At 41.8% G+C, this 23,666-nt stretch overlaps 2 protein-coding genes across 2 annotated transcripts in view; one reads left to right on the top strand and one right to left on the bottom strand.

Moving 5' to 3' along the window:
- The window catches only part of LOC143285568 (cyclic nucleotide-binding domain-containing protein 1-like), a 63,556-nt gene extending 40,609 nt beyond the window's left edge, over positions 1–22,947 (bottom strand). The window contains exons 1-5 of the mRNA XM_076592960.1: positions 22,747–22,947; positions 22,088–22,166; positions 16,056–16,172; positions 14,497–14,540; positions 9,733–9,907 (exon numbers count right to left, since the gene is read on the bottom strand). Coding sequence (XP_076449075.1) covers positions 9,733–9,907; positions 14,497–14,540; positions 16,056–16,172; positions 22,088–22,166; positions 22,747–22,825 — 494 coding nt within the window. The 5' untranslated portion in view covers positions 22,826–22,947. The remainder of the gene's footprint in view (positions 1–9,732; positions 9,908–14,496; positions 14,541–16,055; positions 16,173–22,087; positions 22,167–22,746) is intronic.
- A 258-nt stretch (positions 22,948–23,205) lies between these two features.
- Positions 23,206–23,666, top strand: part of LOC143285566 (ras-related protein Rab-2) — a 25,149-nt gene continuing 24,688 nt past the window's right edge. Inside the window, exon 1 of the mRNA XM_076592958.1 lies at positions 23,206–23,319. Coding sequence (XP_076449073.1) covers positions 23,274–23,319 — 46 coding nt within the window. The 5' untranslated portion in view covers positions 23,206–23,273. The remainder of the gene's footprint in view (positions 23,320–23,666) is intronic.

Below are 23,666 nucleotides of genomic sequence, written 5' to 3'. Positions count from 1 at the left end.
TATTGGCCAATTTCCATTATTTCTGTTCTTTCGAAACCACTAGAAAAGCACATAAACAAACATATTTCGCATCACATTCATGTCAATGAACTTTTACATCCAGCTCAGTCTGGATTTAGAGAAAAAACATTTATGCCACACAGCATTAGTCAATCTTACAGATGACTGGTTTGCCACGATCAATAACAACAGATATTGCGGTGTTCTATTTGTTGATTTCAAAATTTTCATTTGACGTGATAGACCATAGCCTCTTACTTTGGAAACTTCAACAATATGGAGTGGCAACCAGTAGTCTTAGTTTACTCCAATCATATCTCAAACAGGCAACAATGCGTGACAATGGGTTCATCAGTCTCCGTGCTAGCAGCACTTGACTATGGCGTTCCTCAGGGGTCTATTTTAGGCCCTTTACTATTCTCAATATACATAAATGACCTGCCGCTCCATATGAAATCCGCGTGCGAACTCTTTCCGGATGATACAACCACCCACACATCCTGTACTGATATCAACGCTCTTGCTAAAGACTTACAAGAAAGCACTGATGAACTCGTTCCGTGGACTGAACTTAACCACATGTCTCTTCATCCACTAGAAACAAAATGCATGTTGATCATCACCAGACAAAAGGGGCAAAACACTATCGATAAATTTCCTTCCATCCAACTTACAAATGAACTTATTGAACAGGTTAGTATCTGGGAGTCATATCAGACAACAATCTCACTTGGATTCCTCACATAATTTCCCTTTGCAAAAGGACAGCCCAGAAGAACCATCAACTGTCCAAAATAAAGCATTTCCTTGACCTCCCCTCACGGAAAATTTTTTTCAAGCACATATCCAATCCACAATAGATTACGGGTCAACACTATGGAACTCCGCCAGTGCGAACACCCTGAAGCCATTACTAAATCTTCATAAATGGGGGCTCAAGCTGGTACTCCTAAAAAAAAAGACTTCCCTATTGGACTCAGACTATAAACAAGCGAATATTCTCCCTCTAATCCGTAGATTACAGTACAACAAAGGAATAACAATGCACAAGATTATGACAGGAAATGCACCACCAACACTGATAAACAAATTTTCTGCAAATTGATCAAGGAATCCCCCAAAAGTCCATATCCCAATCCCAAGAATTGATTTGTTCAAATCCAGTTTGGTTTACACAAGCGCCACTCTACGGAACTCACTCCCAGAAACAGTTAAACAACAACACTGCCCAACTACCTTTAAAAAAAAAAACATGACCGTTCCCACCTAATGACAGTGTAATGTATTGTCCACTTTGTTGATACCGACTGACTCTTGGTGTGTACGGTTGCCCAGGTCCCCCCACTCCCCCACCTCACCATATTATATTGCACCCCCGTTTATTTGTGTGAACTGAAGTATTATTTCATAATATTTCATTCGTTTGTAATGCATCTTACTTCTGTTTGCTTCTTCGGTTCTTTCATTTCTTTCTATCAAATGTAGTTATATTCATGCAGTAGTTGCCAGTTGCTCCATTGTCAATTCGATGTATTGATGTATGTGTACCGATGTGCGCATAGTCCTTAATATATATATGTGTGTGGGTGTGCATGTATGTATGTATGAATATGCATATATATATATATATATATATATATATATATATATATATATGTGTGTGTGTGTGTGTGTGTGTGTGTGTGTGTGTGTGTGTGTGTGTTGATTAGATGATTACAATGCATGTTACTTTGTTTTCCTTACTGACCTGCTGTTCTCTATCATATGTTCCATGTAATATGAGGTTATCTCACTTTTCTAAATCAGCAAGGAACCTTGGAGACATTCTTGACTCAGATCTCAGCATGCATGCTCAGGTTGTAAATCTGATACGTATAGTCAGTTGTGAACTTCGTCGCATCAACTCTACCCGTCAGTACCTTTCTGTTGAAACTACTAAAACTCTTATTTCTGCTTTTGTGCTGTCACGAATTGACTGCTGTAATTCTCTTCTCATAGGCTGTCCACATAGTATTCTTCAGCGAATTCAAAAACTTCCAAACAATGCTGCCCGTCTGACTCTCAGAGTCCCACGTACTGATCACATTTCTCCTCACCTCCGCACTCTACATTGGCTCCCCATTGAAACGAAAATTAAATACAAAGTTGCGTGTCTCTGCTATTCTGCTTTCCACTCCGCAGAACCTACATATCTTTCTGACCTTATCAGTGTTTACACTCCCGCAAGAAATCTCCGCTCTTCCTCTGACTGTTACCTTTTGAAACTTCCTCGTGTCAATGCATGAACCTATGATGAACGTTCTTTCTTCTTTGCTGCTCCTCACATCTGGAACAGCCTTTCTCATCATATCTGTGCATCTGATTCTATTTCTGCTTTTCGCTGTCACTAAAAACTCATCTTTTTAAAACCTATCCACAAGCACTCTCAGCTTCCTTGTTCTCCAACACCACCCATGTCAGCTCACTTTGGATGTATGTAGAGTGGGGGTGGGGGGAGAGCGTGAGTGGGGGGAAAGGGGAAAGGTTTTTTGAGAAAGAGTGGCCATGAATGTTTTATGTAACTTGTAACATTTTTCTGTCATGTAAAGCGCCCTGAGCTCTTAGAGAGAAAGGGCGCTGTATAAATGTACATAATCATTCTTATTATCATTATTATTATTATCATCTAGCTGATATTGTTTTATTTCTGATCTCTCTCTCTCTCCCTCTCTCTCTTTTTCTCCCCCCCCCCCCTCTCTCTCTCTCTCTCTGAGTCTCCCTCTCCCTCTGTCTGTCTGTCTGTCTCTCTCTCTGGGAGGTGAACACATCTCAGAGGTGGACGGCGGACGTGTTTTTGAGTCGGGTCTACTAAATCATGATTTTTTATTAATTATCCAAGTCCATTAACTGAGAAGATGTTTGATTTTAGTGTCAAGTGACAGTGTCAGCTGTGATGCCAGTCGAGAAAAATTATTTTCGTGCTTCGTGTAGCCGATTTGCTGCAATCCTCATTGGATTCATGGAAAAGCGTGCAAATCTCGCAGCAACCATGTTTGCCAACGCAAGCCGGGCGAGACGAGCTCAGGTACACTGCATATTTCTGACTGTCATATTTTGTCAAATGTTGATGAGCGCAAACGATATCGAAACGAACCTTGGCCCTGATTCACAACTGGAAAAGACGTTGAATGACTTGTTACACCAACACGAGTCCAAAATGAAAAGCTTTCTGAGTAATCAGCTGGAAACTTGCTTCAAATCGTTGGGGTCAGAATTAATGACAAAGGTTGATAATGCGCTTGAAGCAATGAAAAGTCAGATCCAGCCTCTATAGGTAAAAACAACCAGACTTGAAGATCTTTTTTATTGACCTTTTACAAGAAACGAAAACAGCAAACTCCAAAATGGAAGACAAGCTGGAAAAACTGCCGACTGATCTCAGCGAAAGAATTGATTCTCTTGAATCCTTTTCCAGAAGACAGAACCTGAGGTTCTTCAACATTCCACAGTCTGCCCACGAAGACTACGAGGAATGTTCAAGGAAGGTGGTCGATGTGCTGCAGGACACTGTGCCGGGCAAAACATGGACCAGTGAAGACATCGTGCGTGCCCATCGTTTTGGCCGAAGCAGTAACTCCTCCAGACCTCAACCCATCATTGCGAAGTTAGCGCGCTGGCCAGATAAAATGACGATTCTCACTAAAGAACGTGAAGCACTACAGAAGAAGGGAGTGAGAATGGCAGGGGATTTGACAAGCAAACAACAGAAGACCATGCAGGATTACCGGAATCAAGGGATTCGTGCTTTCTTCAAATGCAGTAAGTTGGTCGTGGCTGGTCCGTTCCAGACTTATACCTTAAATCAGGTAGTCAAGCCAACACTACACGACGTGGACTCGGTCACGGACAGAACGCGCACATCAACAGAAGACAGCTGCCTGATGAGCGTCCCTGGCAAAGATCCCTTTCAACCCCCCACCGTCATCCGCATCAACGCAGTTCCAGAAACCCACATCCCAACACTCACCATCAAGAATACAGGGCTGAGTCAGAAGCTCACAACTACACAGAGGCTATGAGTACGACTACCAAAGCATGTACGACTGCGGAGAGTGGAGAGAGAGGTTCAGCCAGCATCCCTTTCCTGATCTGCAAGGTTACCAGTGTGACACCTCTCCTTACGACCAGGAAAACCAAGATTTCAGAAGGAATTCCGATTTCACCAGTGTCATGTCTAGCGGCGGAAATAACACTATCCACAAGACACGTGTCACTGAAGAGAATCCTGGCAGTGTAAGAAATATTTTCCAAGAAGAGCCATCTACAGCACAACAGCCAGTTGCCACAGATATTCTTGGCAAAACGGTTTCCTACAGCTCCTCTGACCCCAGTACAAGACAGGATGACGCGGGAACTCAAGCAGCCAGGGCAGACACTTCCCCTGTCAAAGGCAGCCCTGCTGAGGGACGAGAGAAACCAGAAGAAAACCAGCAGCACGACGGGGACTTGCTGACCGGAACTGGCGCCGAGCAAGAACCACTTCCCGTGTCACTCAATGACGGCCTTGGTGACAAAGGTGGGACAGCTGGAGATCCCCATCAACCACAGGACTCACCTACGGCAGAACCCACCCTGGACGTGCAATCTTCAGCAACTGCGAACACCGCCCCTGAACAACCATCCACAGTTGACTGTGACAGCAGCACCAGCCGTACAGAAGCCCCCGTTACAGACGAGGATTCATCTGGGAAGTACAAACCACGGGAAAAGACTAGATCCCAAACCAAGGGTCCTGCTGCAAGACTCAGAAGCAGCTCAGTGTACAGTGCTAGAGACAAAAAACAATTAACCCTGCAAGATAGTGTGATAAAAAGTGTATCCCAAACCAGTGCAAAAAGGGCGACGCCCGACCAGACCTGACAGGAATAGGATTTCGGCCCGGCCCATACAACTGGCAGTGGACTTGAGAATGTTGTACAAAGACAGTCCGTAAGTTTCCTCACATATTACACAGAAGGACTCGCCAGTTTGTATGATCTGATACACGGGCATATGTAAAGAGTTTTGATGTTTGTTTATTAGTAGAGACTTTTTCAACTTCATTCCCTTCCTTACTATTTCCTCTTCATGACTCTTTTTTTTTATTGCACCTGGCGTGAAAGTTGATGACGCCCCGACAGCCAGGCTGTCTGGAGGTGTAGTACTGTTGGTTAAAAAGGGACTTACTAGATACTTTAAAAGAATCGAAATAGAGTTTGATAATATGATTTCAGAAAGAATGTCAAGTGAAATTTTGGGCACAAACACTCCTCTTTTCTTGTTAGGCTGTTACATCCCACCAATTCAGTCACCATATTATAGAGATACTGAAATACAAAATGGAATTTCTTTCATTGAACAGTCTATGATGGATATACTTGAGGACATGGGTGATGTTCATTTTATTTTGATGGGTGACATGAATGCACGGACTGGAAATGAAAACTCACGTGGATTTGATGCTGTTGAGTTTTCCCCCGATGATCTCTTTCATAATTTTTAAACTCTGACAACAGGCACATATCCAAAGATCAAACGATAAACGATTTTGGTAAATATATGTTAAACATTTGTGATCAGTTTGATTTGGTGATTCTAAATGGGACAGATATCGATAGAACTGGTAGGAATTTCACTTACATATCATCCACTGGAAGTAGTGTCGTTGACTATTTTATTGTATCGAAACAATTTCTTTCATTATTACTTTCAATGCACGTTGCTCAAAAAATAGATTCCAAACACATGCCAGCTGGAATGTATATGGGGCGACAAAAAGAATCATCTTTAATTCAAATGCAAATGTTCCTAAATGTTTTGTTTTTGAAAAATATGTGTGGAATCCAGATATGGGCGACGAATTTCTCGCATGTCTAGGAACAGAAGAAGTACAATCTTGTTTTAGAGAAGCCACTGATTTAATTGGCCGTGATATCAACGCTTCACTACGAAAGTTTAATGAAGGTCTCCTGAGTGCAAGACAATGCATGAAGAAGCGTATTGTTGTAGGAAACATTCGGAAGCAAATATGGTTTGACACAGAGTGTAGAGAAAGCAGAAGATGTACAAGACAAAGTCTTAGGGTATTTAACAGGACTAACGACATTGATGATAGAGTCTTACGCGCAGAAACGTAGGGAATACAAAAATCTTTTAAAGATGAAAGCAAATGAACATCGCCAAAATGCTGTTGCGGCTTTACATAAAACGATAAATAACCCAAAGGCTTTTGGGGGCAAGCTCAAATCATTTCTTAAAAAAAAAAGAAAAAAAAAAGAGCTCTCCACAAACTACGATTTCCAAAGAGGAATGGTTTAACCACTTTTCCACAGTCTTTAATCCACGTGATACTAACTACACTGGATATGATTGTAGTGAAGACGGTAATGATACAGATTCAGTGTCATATGAAGGACACAACACTACCATGCTAGAAAACGACATCACTGAGGCGGAAATTTACTCAGCGTTGCGCTGCTTGAAAAGCGGTCAAGCTTCAGGACCAGATGGGGTTATTAATGAATTTCTTAAAAACTCATCAACAGTTATTGTTCCGTTCTTAGTTCAGTTCTTTAATGAATTATTTTCTTCAGGTTCTTACCCGGAAGATTGGTCAGAAGCCATTAAACAACCTTTACACAAAAAGGGCGACCCAAACACCGCAGACAACTACAGAGGCATTTCTTTGCAAAATGTCTGCAGTAAGTTGTATAGTTCCATTTTGAATAACCGCTTGAAGATTACAACATTCTCAATGACAGTCAAGCTGGTTTTCGAAGAAATCATAGTACTGTTGATCAGGAAATTCACACTCACCTGTTTAGTTCAAAGACAATTATTATACCATAAAAAATTATGCGTTGTTTTTATTGACTTTAGGAAGGCATTCGATTCGGTGAGTAGACAAAAACTCTGGAGCATATTAAGAAAACAAGGTGAAAATGGGAAAATGTACAGAGCCATACAAAGCATGTATAGAAAAGTGAAAGCTAAAGTCCGACTGGGTATTGATATGACAGTCTTTTCTATGTCCAAGAGGGCTAAAACAAGGCGAAATATGCAGTCCGGTTTTATTTTCTCTTCTTAATGAACTAGCAGATGAAATCATAAAACATGGCAGACGTGGAATTCAGTTGATACCTGATATTGTTGAAATTCTGATTCTGTTGTTTGCAGATGATGTCATTTTAGCTTCTGATACTGTTTGTGGTTTACAAAACCAGCTAAACGTTTTTGCATAATATAGCCGTCCAATTGGGACTAGAGGTAAACCTTGAAAAATCAAACGTGATTATCTTTAAAAATGGTGGTCATGTTGCTGCATGTGAACGGTGGTACTATGGAGAAAATCAGATAGAAGTGACAAACTTATACAGGTATCTTGGTGTCTATCTCTCTTCTCGCTTGTCCTTTTCCCACGCTTTGAAAGATATCGCTGATCGTGCGAAAAAAGGCGTGGTATGTATCTTCAGGTTACTGTGGTCTCTAGGAGAAAGATCCCCCACTGTATTTTTCAAGCTGTTTGATGCACAGATCCAGCCTATGTTGAATTATGGTGCTGAAGTTTGGGGTATTGGTAACGATCTTACAGTCATAGAAAGGATGCATCTGTTTGCACTGAAAAGATTTTTGAATGTCACCACCAAAACGCCAAATGTTTAAGTTTATGGCGAGACAGGATGCTACCCATTATACATAAATATGTACACTAAGTGTTTGAAATACTGGTTACGTGTTGTCATGATGCCTACCCATCGTTTGCCATTTAAAGCATATAAAATGCTTTTATGCCTGCATGAACAAAATAAGAAAACGTAGGCCTCTTCCATTTGTTATACATAGTATTATTATGGTTTTGAAGAAGTTTGGAGGAATCACGGAGCAGGTGATGAAAAAGCGTTTTTGGCTGAATTTACGGAACGTTTAGTAAGGTCCTATAAACACGAATGGGTAAACAGTATAAATTCAAATTACAGATTCTCATTCTATTGCTCATTCAGCTCATCTTTAGCTTTAGCACCATATTTAAACATGTTAAAACACATTAGAATTCGAATATTTTAACTCGTTTGAGATTAGGAGTATCACCATTAAAGATACACAAACTATGTATCACAAACAATGCTTGTGAAAGAAAATTTGGTTGTCCATTTTGCAGATATCACAGAGAAACAGAAGTTCACTTCATTTTGTGTTGTCCAAAATACTGTGAACTTAGGGAGTTGTATGTTGCAAAGAAGTATTTCTATCGTCCTTCCAACTTCAAACTATAGCTGTTATTTGCTAACAAAAACAAAAACGCAGAAACATGTGAATTATCAATCATATTTTTGTGTCATTTTCATACCAACCTCTAGATGTGTTAACCTCTGTTGATATGGGTCAAAGGCCTAATCAATAAATATGTCAAGACTCGAGTCAAGACTCAAGACTCTCTCTCTCTCGTTCACCTGTGACATTTTTATTTTTGTACTATTTTATATGTTGAAATATGCTTCCTTTGGCAATGAGCATTCACCCCCCCCCCCCCCCCCCCGCACCCCCCCCTACCCCCCACCGTTATTGCTTGCTATGTGTATTTTTATTAGGCTTACTGTTTTAACCCCCCCCCGTCCCCCCCCCCCCACCGTCCCCCCCCCCCACCGTTATTGCTTGCTATGTGTATTTTTATTAGGCTTACTATTTTAACCCCCCCCCCCCCACCGTTATTGCTTGCTATGTGTATTTTTATTAGGCTTACTGTTTTAACCCCCCCCCCCACCGTTATTGCTTGCTATGTGTATTTTTATTAGGCTTACTGTTTTAACAGTACAGTATTTGTTAACATACACAATGTATGCTTATGTGTGTGTGTGTGTGTGTGTGTGTGTGTGTGTGTGTGTGTGTGTGTGTGTGTGTTTTCTATGTTTTTTTTCCTATGTAGTTTATCAATACCATGGTTGTGCCAATGTGTGTGTGTGTGTGTGTGTGTGTGTGTGTGTGTGTGTGTGTGTGTGTGTGTGTGTGATTATTACCATGCTTATGCCTTTATGTAGTATTGTGTTCACATGCTGTGGTTTTTAGTAGCATTGTGTAGTGCATGCAGTGACATATTTAATGTAATATTGTGTAGTGTAGACCCTGTTGCGGGGACTGGATGAAAAAGCGCGCCAGTGCATTTCTATTATCATCGAAAATAAAGAATCTTGTCTTGTCTTGTCTTCTTGTCTATCCATCTATCTATCTATCTATCTATCTATCTATCTTATATATAGATAGATAGATAGACATGTGTATGTGTGTCTCCAGGAAGAAGAAAAAAGAAAGAAGGAAAGAAAGGTGAACTGAATTCATTTTTGATAATCTGACAATAAAATTTACAAAGCCAATTAAGAAAAAAAATCCCTATAATCATGATCATCAAAAAGTATAGCAATAAAAATGCAAAAATGCAAAATGGATACCTAAATAAATCAATAGATAAATGAATCAGTTGGTCAATGAACTAATTGATATGTAAATGAATATAGACAAAATCCTTCAATCAATCAATTGAATGATTGAATAATTAATTAATTATTAATTAATTAAAGCATGAATAAATACAAGTGATGATGTTATTATTCTATAATATAATTATGGCGATATGGAAAGCATCTTATATAAACAAATGCAAATGAATGATAATTTCTGTCATTTTTCCAGTCCATGGCAATGAAGAATGACGCTCCTTACAGTTTTCGGATGAGGCGTCGCAAAGTCTTGATGTTGTCGGACCGAATCTGTTCGGGGTCCTCACTCCGTCGTTCTTTGTGTAACAAAGGGAGATAGTCTTTGATGTTGTAGGTGAACTCTTCTTCTGAGGACGATTTTCTGGCGGGGTTCTTTTCCACATCTGTTGTTCTTCCAGCTGTCAATAAGAATTGTTCAAAAGTACAGAAGTACAGAATACAAATATTTCATCATGTCAATAAGAGAAGGTCATGTGTGGTATATGCTTCACAAACAATACTAGAATCACAGTCATTCGATGTGAATACATAAAATACATAAATTGCTGAAATGTTAAGTTGATGTGAACCTTTTGTTGGGGGATGCGGTGGCGAAGAGGTTATTGCGTCATGCACCCATGTAGACTCGTACCACGCTCACGTCCAATTCTCCATTCAATTCTTTATTCATTTACGTACCAAAACTTAAATAAAAACAACAAGAACAAAAACTCAACAAACAAAAAAACAAAAGAAAAAAACAAACAAAAAAACTCAGGACTAAGATGTTCCCACAGGCGCTTGTGCCCGCTGCCTGTCAGCTTCACACACACATTCTGCTGGTGAACCTATGTCACCCAGTCTCTCCTCTTCCACAAAGCACCTGCTTGCTCTGTGATGTCGTCTCTCCAGTGGCTGGAGCCAAAGTGACCCAGAGCTCTAAGAAGATGCCCAAAGTACTATTTTCATCCTTCCTCAACACACTGTAGTACCCTCAGATTCAGTCCCAGCAATACTATTATTCATAGAATAATAAACTTTTTTTTAAAACTCCAACCAAAAAAAAAAAAAAAAAATCTTAGCAGCTAGGCCAAGTTAGGTTGATATACAAGAATAAAGAAAGATATTCCTACGCTTCTAATGGCGGGAAAATTAACAAAGGACGCTTTCAACCCTTCATTAATTAGTTCTAGACATTCCAAGACGTAATTCAACTTGGGTCCCCGACAGCTCAGAGGTATAACCTAAGTGATCGAAGGGAGATAACCTAGCCCTTGCACTCAGTTTAGCACATTTGGTAACAGATATTCCTGCTGCATATGAGAGGCCAATTGATTGTCCTCTCACACTTTCATGCAATAGTCACAGTCATACACATGTAATGATCGCATACTTTCAGTCATTCAGCAAGAATATATAAAGAACATGAAATGCTTAAATACAAAGTTAATGTTAATTAATCTCATACAATGACACTCAAAAAAAGAAAAAGAAAAAAAAAACCCATACAATAATCACAAGAAACAATGCGAAAAGCATAGAAAGAGAACAGATGAAAAATATCATACTATAATTAAAAGAATCATGCACATGATTAAAACCAGCTGTTTTTCAACAGTATTTAAAATCAATACACAATATATCATAATTCACATAACCTGTCATGCACATGCACACACACACACACACACAAACATATATGTACAAAGTACATAAACACACACACAGAACTCCCCCCCCCCCTGTCCTTCACACACACACACATATATATTTTTTCTAATGTTTCCCTTTTTATTTCTTATATAGAATCTCATAAATCACTTTGATCTGACATGCTGACACACTGATTAATAGCTGCCATTTGATCTCTTGTTATAGTTGTTGTCTCATTCATCATTTATCAGATGGATTCCCCCGTCTCCTCGACGAAGGCGGCAGTACTCCGCAGGTCCTCCAGTCTTCCGTAGAGCTTCCGGGCCGCTGGGATTGGGTCGGGCCAGGTTTTCTCTCGGAGCCTTTGGTGGAGCGGGCAGGACTGCAGCAGATGTTCTGTTGTCTGGCTGTCTGTTCTGCAGGGGCACTGCTCTGTGTCGCCGATACGGAGTTTCATGTATAGGTAGTGTTTCAGGCGGTTGTGGCCTATCCCGAGCCTGAAAATGGCTACCTGCTCTTGACAAGTCAGCAGGTAGTACGGGTCTGCTCTGTTGTGGCGTGGATGCTGCTGCTTCCACTTGTTCTGCAGCATGGCCTTAATGATGGTCCTGGATTCAGAGTAGCTGGTAGACCTGTCCATCTGCTCTTTTGTTGTGCCTTCCTTTGCCAGGGAGTCAGCAGTCTTGTTGCCAAGCACGTTGCAGTGGGAGGGAATCCACTGCAGGGTGACTGTGTGACTTGTGCACAGGGAGGGAATCCACTGCAGGGTGACTGTGTGACTTGTGCAGAGGGAGGGAATCCACTGCAGGGTGACTGTGTGACTTGTGCAGAGGGAGGGAATCCACTGCAGGGTGACTGTGTGACTTGTGCACAGGGAGGGAATCCACTGCAGGGTGACTGTGTGACTTGTGCACAGGGAGGGAATCCACTGCAGGGTGACTGTGTGACTTGTGCAGAGGGAGGGAATCCACTGCAGGGTGACTGTGTGACTTGTGCAGAGGGAGGGAATCCACTGCAGGGTGACTGTGTGCCTTGTGCAGTGGGAGGGAATCCACTGCAGGGTGACTGTGTGACTTGTGCAGTGGGAGGGAATCCACTGCAGGGTGACTGTGTGACTTGTGCACAGGGAGGGAATCCACTGCAGGGTGACTGTGTGCCTTGTGCAGTGGGAGGGAATCCACTGCAGGGTGACTGTGTGACTTGTGCAGTGGGAGGGAATCCACTGCAGGATGACTGTGTGACTTGTGCAGTGGGAGGGAATCCACTGCAGGGTGACTGTGTGCCTTGTGCAGTGGGAGGGAATCCACTGCAGGGTGACTGTGTGCCTTGTGCACAGGGAGGCGAGAGAGGAGGACAGATGTTGAGTTCTGGATCTCTGTTGGACCAAAGGGCCTGCAAGATGGACAGGGCATCGTTCAGGAAGACAACATTGTGACTGGTGTAGGGGCTGACCTCGATGTGGGCTGCTGCTGTTTTCAAGGCTTCTGCTTCAGCTCTGTAATTGGTGGAGTACAGGCCGGTAGTGAGGCAGATCTTTTCTTCTCTGCCTCCTGGATACTGAACATAGACTCCTGCCCCTCCGTTCCAAATGGCATCTGTCGCAGAGCCGTCAGTGTAGACATGAGTCCAGAACTCTTTGGAGAACTGGGTGTGGAGGTGTTCACGGGTGAGGGACTTTCTTTCAGGGCCGCTTTAGGAATCTTTGGGGCCAACACCAGAGATGCACTGGATGAGGGGAGGGGTTCCTTCGCTCCAGGCAGGGATGGCAAGACACCGGGGTATCACTTTGGTGGCATGGTCAAGGATATCTTGATGTTGCCGTTCTGTTTCTTTTTATAGTCAAATTCTAGCCAAACTAGTCAGGACAGCAGTTGCCTCCTCTGCTGTTCTGATGGTCATAGTCAGACATGACTGACTGTCATATATAGTTAACTCACTCAGTACGGCCAGTCCTCTCTTCTCCTCTACACAGACCCCTTGGATGTCCAGTGGGTGTCTGAATGACCCAACCTTTAGCTTCCGTTGTCAGAATTGTGGTATTCTTTGTCAACATTCACCTCTTCAGTATAAGAGCCTTCCGCTTGCAATATTTTGATGATGGTAACTGGGGTGAAACGCTGTTAACGTCGTCTCTTTCGCTGTTTGTATGGAGAGAGTTAAAACAGGAACTTCTTTTGCTCAGTATGAAAGTTAGATTGATGTATACATTAAAAAAAAATCCATCTTCAGGTTTACAATATTAACACAGAATCACACAAAATCATCTCATTTGTGATTTTTTTTACTACATTGATACATATTCATTCCAATGTTCAAGGACGGATTTAAAAAAAATATTAGACATGAACGTACTTAAACTTCATCAGGACATACATAAAACCACATATACAATTGAAGGCACACACACACATACACACACATGTACCCACACATAAACACACACACATAAATATATCTCACCCAACACACCTACACACATGCGCATGCACACACACACACACACACACACACACACACACACACACACACACACACACACACACTTACAGGGACCAATTATAAAAAACGGTTGTGTGTTAAAGTTAGTTAATTATGTGAACTGAATTGAATGGGGTATAAAACTGTTCTTGGGTTCTTAATCTTTCAGTTTGTGAAATCAATAGTGTTTCACAGAATGTAAAGGTTTGTAGTATTTTGAGAGAATATGGCCACCGTCACTTATGATCTTCGTTGATTTAAAAAAAAATCTTTGTTGATTTTTCTTTCACACACTGTTTGGTCAGGTCATTCAGACGTTATTGTTTGACCCCAACTGTTTGACCCCAACTATTTTGGTGGACACATTCACAATTTTGCTCAAAATATTCTTGTTCTTCACACACACTGTGAAATGACTGTTAGAGACCTGAGGTAAAAAATTTAAAAAAATTAAGTTCCTTCAAATATGCCTCTGTAGTCTATACCCATGTCTTCTAAGTCAACAAATCAACATGAAAACCTGCTGTAATTGTGTATGTATAGTGTCTTAACTTTTGACATGTATACAAACAAGCAGAATTTCAAACATGCATGTTACGCACAAGTGTGTATGTATGTGTTTCTATGACAGGGAAAAGACAGTCACACATGTGAGAGCCCACAAACAGAAATGTAGGTGTAAATAAATTAAGTACATGTGAGAGCCCACAAACAGAAATGTAGGTGTGAATAAATTAAGTTACAGCACATGAAATGAAGAGGAAATGAAGAGGTATGATTTTTGATAGATTTGATTGATACTGTATTCATGTATGAAGAAAAGTGCAATTAAAAGTTTGATATTTTTTTTAGAAAACAAAATGAATTGGATGTTTACCTGTGGCATCCACGCTGTCACTTTGACTGGACGTCTTTCCAGCTCTGGGCATGAAAGTCAAAATGTGCATTACTTGTTCTGTATGGACATGGCACTTTGAGAAGGAGATTATAATGTTAAAGGAGAAAAGTAATTATACATTGCTTCATCATTTGTTTCTAACACTTAATGATTCCATCTGTTATCGAAATCAGCATCAAATGAAAAATATTCATTTCATTCGTCAACATTAATTAATATGACACATACTATTGATAAAAAATGAAAGACAAATACTTTTTTTTTTTTTTTTGGTCTAGCTACAATTGGAGAACATGTTGGCATATTAGGTTATGCTGCTGGTCAGGCATCTGCTCAGCAGATGTGGTGTAGCATAATGTTCTGAATACAGTGAAGCCTCCTTAGCAGATGTGGTGTAGCATAATGTTCTGAATACAGTGAAGCCTCCTTAGCAGATGTGGTGTAGCATAATACAGTGAAGCCTCCTTAGCAGATGTGGTGTAGCATAATGTTCTGAATACAGTGAAGCCTCCTTAGCAGATGTGGTGTAGCATAATACAGTGAAGCCTCCTTAGCAGATGTGGTGTAGCATAATGTTCTGAATACAGTGAAGCCTCCTTAGCAGATGTGGTGTAGCATAATACAGTGAAGCCTCCTTAGCAGATGTGGTGTAGTATAATGTTCTGAATACAGTGAAGCCTCCTTAGCAGATGTGGTGTAGCATAATACAGTGAAGCCTCCTTAGCAGATGTGGTGTAGCATAATACAGTGAAGCCTCCTTAGCAGATGTGGTGTAGCATAATACAGTGAAGCCTCCTTAGCAGATGTGGTGTAGCATAATATAGTGAAGCCTCCTTAGCAGATGTGGTGTAGCATAATACAGTGAAGCCTCCTTAGCAGATGTGGTGTAGCATAATATAGTGAAGCCTCCTTAGCTGATGTGGTGTAGCATAATATAGTGAAGCCTCCTTAGCTGATGTGGTGTAGCATAATACAGTGAAGCCTCCTTAGCAGATGTGGTGTAGCATAATATAGTGAAGCCTCCTTAGCTGATGTGGTGTAGCATAATACAGTGAAGCCTCCTTAGCAGATGTGGTGTAGCATAATGTTCTGAATACAGTGAAGCCTCCTTAGCAGATGTGGTGTAGCATAATGTTCTGAATACAGTGAAGCCTCCTTAGCAGATGTGGTGTAGCATAATATAGTGAAGCCTCCTTAGCAGATGTGGTGTAGCATAATACAGTGAAGCCTCCTTAGCAGATGTGGTGTAGCATAATATAGTGAAGCCTCCTTAGCAGATGTGGTGTAGCATAATATAGTGAAGCCTCCTCAGCAGATGTGGTGTAGCATAATATAGTGAAGCCTCCTTAGCTGATGTGGTGTAGCGTAATACAGTGAAGCCTCCTTAGCAGATGTGCATGTGGTGTAGCATAATGTTCTGAATACAGTGAAGCCCCTTTCGGATACTGAAACTGAAAAAGGATCTGAAAGTGGCAACAAATGATAAACAATAAGAATAAATCAAATGTAAATAAAAGCAAAAAGAAAAACCATCTCACATGGCTCTTTTTTCAGCGTGCACAGGGAATCCAATCTTCTTTGGTTCTGGAACAAACATCTTGTGGTAGTTCTCCATGAACACTCTGTGAGCATCTGCACTGGTGTCAGGGTTGTCCCTAGAAATAACAAGGAACATCAAATACCATTTACATTCATTTTGTTCTTATTGTTGTTGCTGCTGTTGCTTCCCCATAGTTCATACCTATAACAAGCAACATCAAATACCATTTACATTCATTTTGTTCTTATTGTTGTTGCTGCTGTTGCTTCCCCATAGTTCATACCTATAACAAGCAACATCAAATACCATTTACATTCATTCGGTTCTTATTGTTGTTGCTGCTGTTGCTTCCCCATAGTTCATACCTCCCAGCGCCATCATTCTCATGCTGCTTGTTCCTGCAGACCCATACACAGCTACAGATATTTCAACTTGTTCTGTTGCATTGGCAGTGTCTGCACTCCACAAGGAACAAACAAAGTAACACTGCTGTAAGGCCATCTTCCAAAGAAGACCTTGCACACTTCAGTTTGTTGTTGGTGGTGGCGGCGGCGGCGGTGTGTCTGTTATGATTCAAGACAGATGTAAGACCTATTCAGTACCCTTTTAATGACAGTACCTGCTTTACTGCAAAGTCAGACTGAGTGAAGTTGTGACCTTTCCAGTGCAAACCACTGTACGCCAGTCTCTCCAGCAACAGTGTACATGAATCAGCTCACACTTACTCCTCAACTGAAAGTTTCCAGAAGCACAGAAGCTGAGGTAAAGCCAAACAATGGAATGAGAGCAGGGAACAAAGCTGAGGTAAAGCCAAACAATGGAATGAGAGCAGGGAACAAAGCTGAGGTAAAGCCAAACAATGGAATGAGAGCAGGGAACAAAGCTGAGGTAAAGCCAAACAATGGAATGAGAGCAGGGAACAAAGCTGAGGTAAAGCCAAACAGATGGAATGAGAGCAGGGAACAAAGCTGAGGTAAAGCCAAACAGATGGAATGAGAGCAGGGAACAAAGCTGAGGTAAAGCCAAACAATGGAATGAGAGCAGGGAACAAAGCTGAGGTAAAGCCAACCAGATGGAATGAGAGCAGGGAACAAAGGTCTGAGGCATGTGAAGCTGACAGATGCACATGACAACAAACACGGCCATAATAATAATAATAATCAAATAATAATAATGGTATTTATATAGCGCTGAATCTTGTGCAGAGACAAATCAAAGCGCTTTCGCACCAGTCATTCACACGCATGCATAACTCTAAAACTGGAGAAACTGAAGACAAGGAAGAGGCAGGGAAGGGAGGCTATTTTGGGAAGAGGTGGGTTTTAATGCCAGACTTGAAAGAGCTGTGTGTGGAGACTTGACGAAGCGAAAGAGGACGTTCATTCCAGTTGCAAAGTCCAGAGACTGAGAAAGAACAGCGGCCAACAGTTGAGAGCTTGAATCTGGGTATGCGTAAACAGAGTGGATCCGAAGCTGATTGTAGTGAGCAAGATGGAGTGTAGAGGTGAACGCAGCCACAGAGATAGGAAGGGGCTGATTTGTGAATACATTTATAACATAGAGTGCTGATCTTGTACTTTATTCTGTATGAGACAGGGAGCCAGTGGAGATGTTGCAAAAGAGGAGTGATGTGCTCAGATCTTTTCTTTCTGAGGACGAGTCGGGCAGCAGAGTTTTGTATGCGCTGAATGGACTGAATGGATGAAGCAGGCAAACCAGACAAGAGAGAGTTACAGTAGTCAAGGCGAGAGAGAATGAGAGAAACGACAAGTCTAGATGTTGCGTCAATGGACAGATATTTCTGGATGGAATTGATGCGCCGCAGTTGACAGTAGCAGGATTGACATGTCTGACTGATAAATTTTTGCATGGACAGTGTGTTGCCAAGGACAACGCTGAGGTTCCTGACTGAACTGGAAAGAGGGATGGATGTACTGCCAAGTTTGATTGTGTCAGTTGTGATGGAAGAGAGTTTTTGTTTAGTTCCTATGATCATTGCTTCAGTTTTGTCCACGTTCAATTGTAACTTATTTAGAGTCATCCAATTTTGAATGTCCAGGAAGCAGTTGGATGTTTCTTGCAAGAGCAACGACAGTTTTTCGGGGATATCACTCTTCTGGAGTTGAGTGTCATCAGCATAAGAATGATGACTGACATTATGGCGGTTGATAATTTCAGTGAGAGGAGCAGTGTACAGTGTGAAGAGCACTGGGCCTAAAACAGATCCCTGTGGAACTCCATGTTCAATTTTAACGGGTTCAGACTGGACATTGTCAACAATGACAGACTGGAGTCTATCAGTGAGATAAGATTTGAACCAGTTTAGAACAGTGCCATTGATACCAAATGTAAAATGAAGACGGGAACCAGCCGCCGTGGCGAAGTGGTTAGTGTCGCAGACTGACGGCTGGGAGGACGTGGGTTCGAATCCCAGCGGATTTGGGTTTTTCGGCCCATGGCCGGCTCCTACCCAGAGTTGAGTGTGCTGTGGGCTTAAATGGGGAGACTGGGACCACACAGTTGAGTGTCATCCACTTCAAGGATGCGTCTTTGGGTGTGTTGTTCTAATTACCTGACCAACACTGCAAGTGTCTGTATCTCTCGGGCCTGGTTAACACAGGGATATCATTATGACAGGAAGTGTAGAGTACAGTCTTGTCACGCAGTCCCAAACCAAAATGGACCTCCATAGCAACATCGTCATCATCATCGTCATCCTCCTCCTCCTTCATCGTTATCAATATAAACAAAATAGTCTCGAAGTCTGTGGCCTTTCATACCCTGCTCTCATGGTGACCTCAGTTTCGATACCCCTCCACTTCCGTGCTTTGGGTGAGTCCTGTCAGTGTCGGCAAATTCATGGGGGGCTGTTGTTTGAGGGACGTGGTGGCGGTCTCCACTCTGGGAGGGACGCTCACAGTCTGGCTCCGCGACTAAGCCATTATTGTCATTAGTAGGGGGCTTAGTAGGTGGTGTCCTAAGTATGTTAAAACAGAACAGGCACCACTGAACACCACCGAAGTGACTCAGCAGCAGTGCAGGGTCTCCTCTGGTGTGTGGCCTCCTGGCGACCTAACATCGATGGTTCCCTGCGGACTGCCGAAGCTGAAACTGTGAAGGATGAACCCGGGTGTGGCCGTGTATGGGGAAATCTAAATGAGCGGCGTGGGAGTATTGCCACTGAAACGGTGCAGATGATGGGGCAGCAAAAAAAAAAAAAAAAAAAAAAAAAGGATTGAATGGTCTATCATGTCAAAGGCGGCTGACAAGTCGAGAAGAGTGAGAAGGGAGATCTGTCCTGAGTCGGACGCTAGCAGTAGGTTATTCAGGATGTGAAGGAGAGTGGTTTCGGTGCTGTGGTCAGCATGATAGGCAGACTGAAATGGGTGGATGAGATTGTTGAAACAAAGGTGGTTGTTGAGCTGCTTCGGGACAGCTTTTTCAAGGAGTTTGGACAGGAATGAAAGATTAGAAACTGGTCGATAGTTTTTTCAAAATGTTTGCGTCAAGGTTGGATTTCTTCAGAAGAGGCCGGACGATTGCAGTTTTGAAAGTGGATGGAAACGTTCCAGTGAGAAGGGATGAGTTGACAATATTGGTGACTGTGGGGAGAAGATGTGAGACACACTGGGAAAAGACAGAGGCTGGTATAGGATCGAGCTCATAGGATATTGTCATTTCTTTCAGGATTTCATGGACTTCTGTTTTAGTAATTGGATTAAAGGAATGGAGAGGAGTGCCGTTGAATTGAGGATCAGGATGAGCAGGTTGGAAAGGCATTTGGTCTAAGATGGTATGAATATTTTGGACTTTGTCGAAAAAGAAAGAGGAGAAGACATTGGGGAGTTCAGATAAAGTGTAGGCAGAAGGAAGAGGAGTCTTTTTTGCAGTATCGAGAAGATTTGACATGTCAGAGTAAAGAGATTTGGTGGATGTGGCATCGAGAACTTGAGAAGAAAAGAAGTTTGTCTTCGCTGATGAGATCATATGTTTGACTTTATTTATTTATTTTCGGAAGATTTGATTGTGGACTTTCAGTTTTGTTGATCGCCATCGCCATTCCCAATTGGCGACATTTGCGTTTTGCAAGTTGAATGTCTTGTGTGTACCACGGAGCAGAAGGTCTGTCAGGGAGCATGCGGGTAGTGGGGGGTGCATGTTCATCCAGCAGTTGAGAGAGGACAGTGTTGTAATGTGTAGAGACATCGGTGTGAGAAGAAATTTTGGAAAGGCGTTCAGTAGCTTGAGAAGAAAAAGTGTTAATGTTGATGGATTTCAGGTTGCGACAAGTAACAGATTTTTTGGTTCTGGGAGGTTTTGAAATATTAAGCAAGAATATGACAGCAGAATGGTCGGAAGATAGTTCGTCAGTTACAGTCACTGACGCAATCGTGGCATCAGAGTCACACGTGATAAGCCAGTCCAACGTATGGCCAGATCTGTGTGTCTCCAAGATATTTCTATAGACGGTGGTGATGCCACCTCCACAAGACAGTCGAGGAAGTGACTTGGTTTTGTATCCAGGAGGGGTCAGTTGTTTAAGTTTGGGTTCATGACCTTGTAATTTCAACGATGTTTCGGTGAAAAATATGATATCAAAGTTATTTTCAAAAATATAGTCAGAAATATAGTCAGCTGTTTGATCAGGGCAGACAGATTGAGCATTGAACAGACAGGCATGAAAGAGATCAGAGGCAGGCTGAGAGAAATTTAATGGTGAAGCAAGTGAGTCAGACAGACAGGCAATGGAAGGAGATGGTGGTGACTGAGCAGTGGAGGACAGTGGGAAGGCAGAGAAAGGTCTGGGAGTTGAGACAGGTGTGGAAGGGGTAGAAAGCAGACCAGGGCCAATCACGGGAGATACACCACATTTTGGAACAGTGTCAGAGAGGACAGTGTCACAGGAAGGAAAGGATTCAGCTTGAACATGAATGTTAAGGTTGTCAGTGACAGTCACAGCAACAGCAGGGCTGACATTGGAGACAGGACGATCAGTGCAGGGGATCAGCCCCACAAATGGCGAAGTCTGCACACTCTGGTTCCTCTTTTTGTCTTTGCTGCTCTGCTGATGCCCAGGCTGATGATGCGCTGCGTCGTGTCATTGTGTAGTCAGAATTGTTTATGCCCTGATATATTTGACAGCAACGCTCTGATGAAATTGACGTTCACCATGGTGACAGTAGCAGTACGAGAGCAGAGGCTGGACAGTAAGAGAGGGCGGGGCACGTGGAAAACGGAGAGTATCATTGGCAGGACGAAGATGGTCGCTGATGCGATACCGAAGGTAGGGTGAGTAGCATTCATTTATGTCAGTTTGAAAATTGAAACACTGATATGATGAATATTATTTATCAAATTGTTCTAAAAAGCAAATAAATATGATAAAACTGTTCCGACCTTAGGTGTCCTGGAAAAACAACGCAAATGTCCAGATTAAAACAGGGGAACCACAGAATTAACACAAAAAGGCAGAGGCCAACACAGTGCAGCCAGTGAGTGCAAGGGCAGATTACTCACACATGATGCTGTGGAGATATGTTTTTGAAATGCATCATTAAGTCTTTTCACAGAAAGTGATACGGTATGAGCCCCCTCCAAAAAAAAAAAAGAAAAAAAAAAAGAAACAAAAACAACAAAAAACAACACACACTCACACACTCTGGGGAGGAAACATGCACTCTATGATCCTCTGTGTGTGTGCGTGTGTGTGTGTGTGTGTGTGTGTGTGCGTGTGTGTGTGTGTGTGTGCGTGTACATGTGTGAGTGAGTGAGTGTGTGTGTGTGTGTGTGTGTGTGTGTGTGTGTGTGTGTGCATGTCTGAGTGTGTGTGTGTGTCTGTGTCTGTGTCTGTGTGTGTGCTTTAGAATTTGTCTCAGGAATTTCTAAAAGATTATGGTTTGGTTTAAGACTTTGTGGTAGGGCTGTTCACTATAAATCTTTTTCTGAAAATATTCTGGTGTTGTCTGTGTGTTTCTGTGTGGTCTTGGTGCTCATGGAAAAGAAACACAATCTCCTGCTCAAATTACTCACCTGGATGCTAAACCTTGAATGCTGCATAGCCAGGAGAGAGCATTGTAGTCCACAACTGGGGTTTTGTCAATAACAGGCACTACACACACCAACAAACAAATTCATCATTTTCATAATTTCAGAAATTAATGAGAGTTGACTGTAACTCCCCCATCCACCCCACAAAGAGAGACAGAGAGAGAGAGAGAGGGACACACACAGAGAGAGAGAGAGGGACAGAGACAGAGACAGAGACACAGAGAGAGAGAGAGGATGTCCTCTAGTATTGGGACTCATTTAGAGTAAAAAGATTTTCTGTTGTGCTCTTATCAAAATGCTCATGCAAAATGTAATATGTCTCAACCATATCACCCCTAAACCTGCAGTATTCAAGGCTTGGAAGTTTCAAACTACTTAGTCTCTCTTCATAGAATATATTTCTTATAATTCATATTCCGTGATTAGTTTAACTAGAGATTTAATTATATCTTTATCTTTAAACTGGATAAAATGAGTGATCATGTCTGTTGTTCGGTTTGCCTTTTATAACTGCAGCATTAATGCGCAATTCAAAAGTTTGATCTTTTATCCACCAAAACGCCCGAATCCTTTTCCAACTCAGTTTCTTCTAAATCACCTTATCGTGAGAAGTGTGGTTTGGAATGAAACGAAATCCTTACATTTGCTGCGCGGATCATTGGTTTCTTTTATGTTCCACGTGTACTTTTTGCCTTTCTTTTCTATTGGTGCGAGAGCCATTGTGGTAACCAGTTCCTTGAAGTAAAACAGTCAGCGTTTTCTTTCTTTTTGTTTGTTTGTTTTTGGTTTTTTTGTTTCAGAAATGATTCACTTCGCCGCCATGTTGTTTACACCGTGTCCAATGGTGCAGTCTTGGTTATTGTTAGGTTTGAGATACCACGACCAAGTAGCCCACGTTAATGAATCGATTTGCGTTCTGCCTATACAATATCATAAATGTATCTGATACGAAAAAAGGAGTTTTAGTTTATTAATGACTTCATTGGCTGACTGTAAGAACATTTATAAATATTATTATTTATAATATGTTTGTGTTGGAACAATAACCACCCCCTAAATTGACTCCACGGTAGCCTCCCTTGTCATGTGATCGATGGTTTACTTCCGAGTTCAAACTTTGTGACGTCAGGTGGCGTTGACATCATCAACATCTTACCTTGCAGTCAAGATGTCTTACGCTTATTTATTCAAGTATATTATCATCGGAGACACAGGTGAGGATTCAAGAACAGGAACATCAGTGCGTAGTCCTACAGTTCATCATTATGAATTCATGCTAGTAATGTTCTCAAGTCTGTTTCGTTTGATCTGGCAGCAATCATGGCCGACAATGTGGAGCTGGCAAGGGTTCTTTCATTTCTGTTTACGAAGTAACCTACTTATCTCACATATATCTGATACGCATTTAGGCAGTCAGACAAATCTCTCGCGCACACGACGTGTCCATGAAATCAGCCATTGTGTCGTGTTTGAACGCATTCATACGTCAATCCTCGTGCAACAATATTGGTTACCACCAGCTATCACCGGAATGAATCCTGAGATTAGTCAAAATTAGTGA

Source organism: Babylonia areolata, chromosome 9 (assembly GCF_041734735.1).
Source record: "Babylonia areolata isolate BAREFJ2019XMU chromosome 9, ASM4173473v1, whole genome shotgun sequence".
Lineage (NCBI taxonomy): Eukaryota > Metazoa > Mollusca > Gastropoda > Neogastropoda > Buccinidae > Babylonia > Babylonia areolata.
This window is presented reverse-complemented; position numbering and strand designations above follow the sequence as displayed.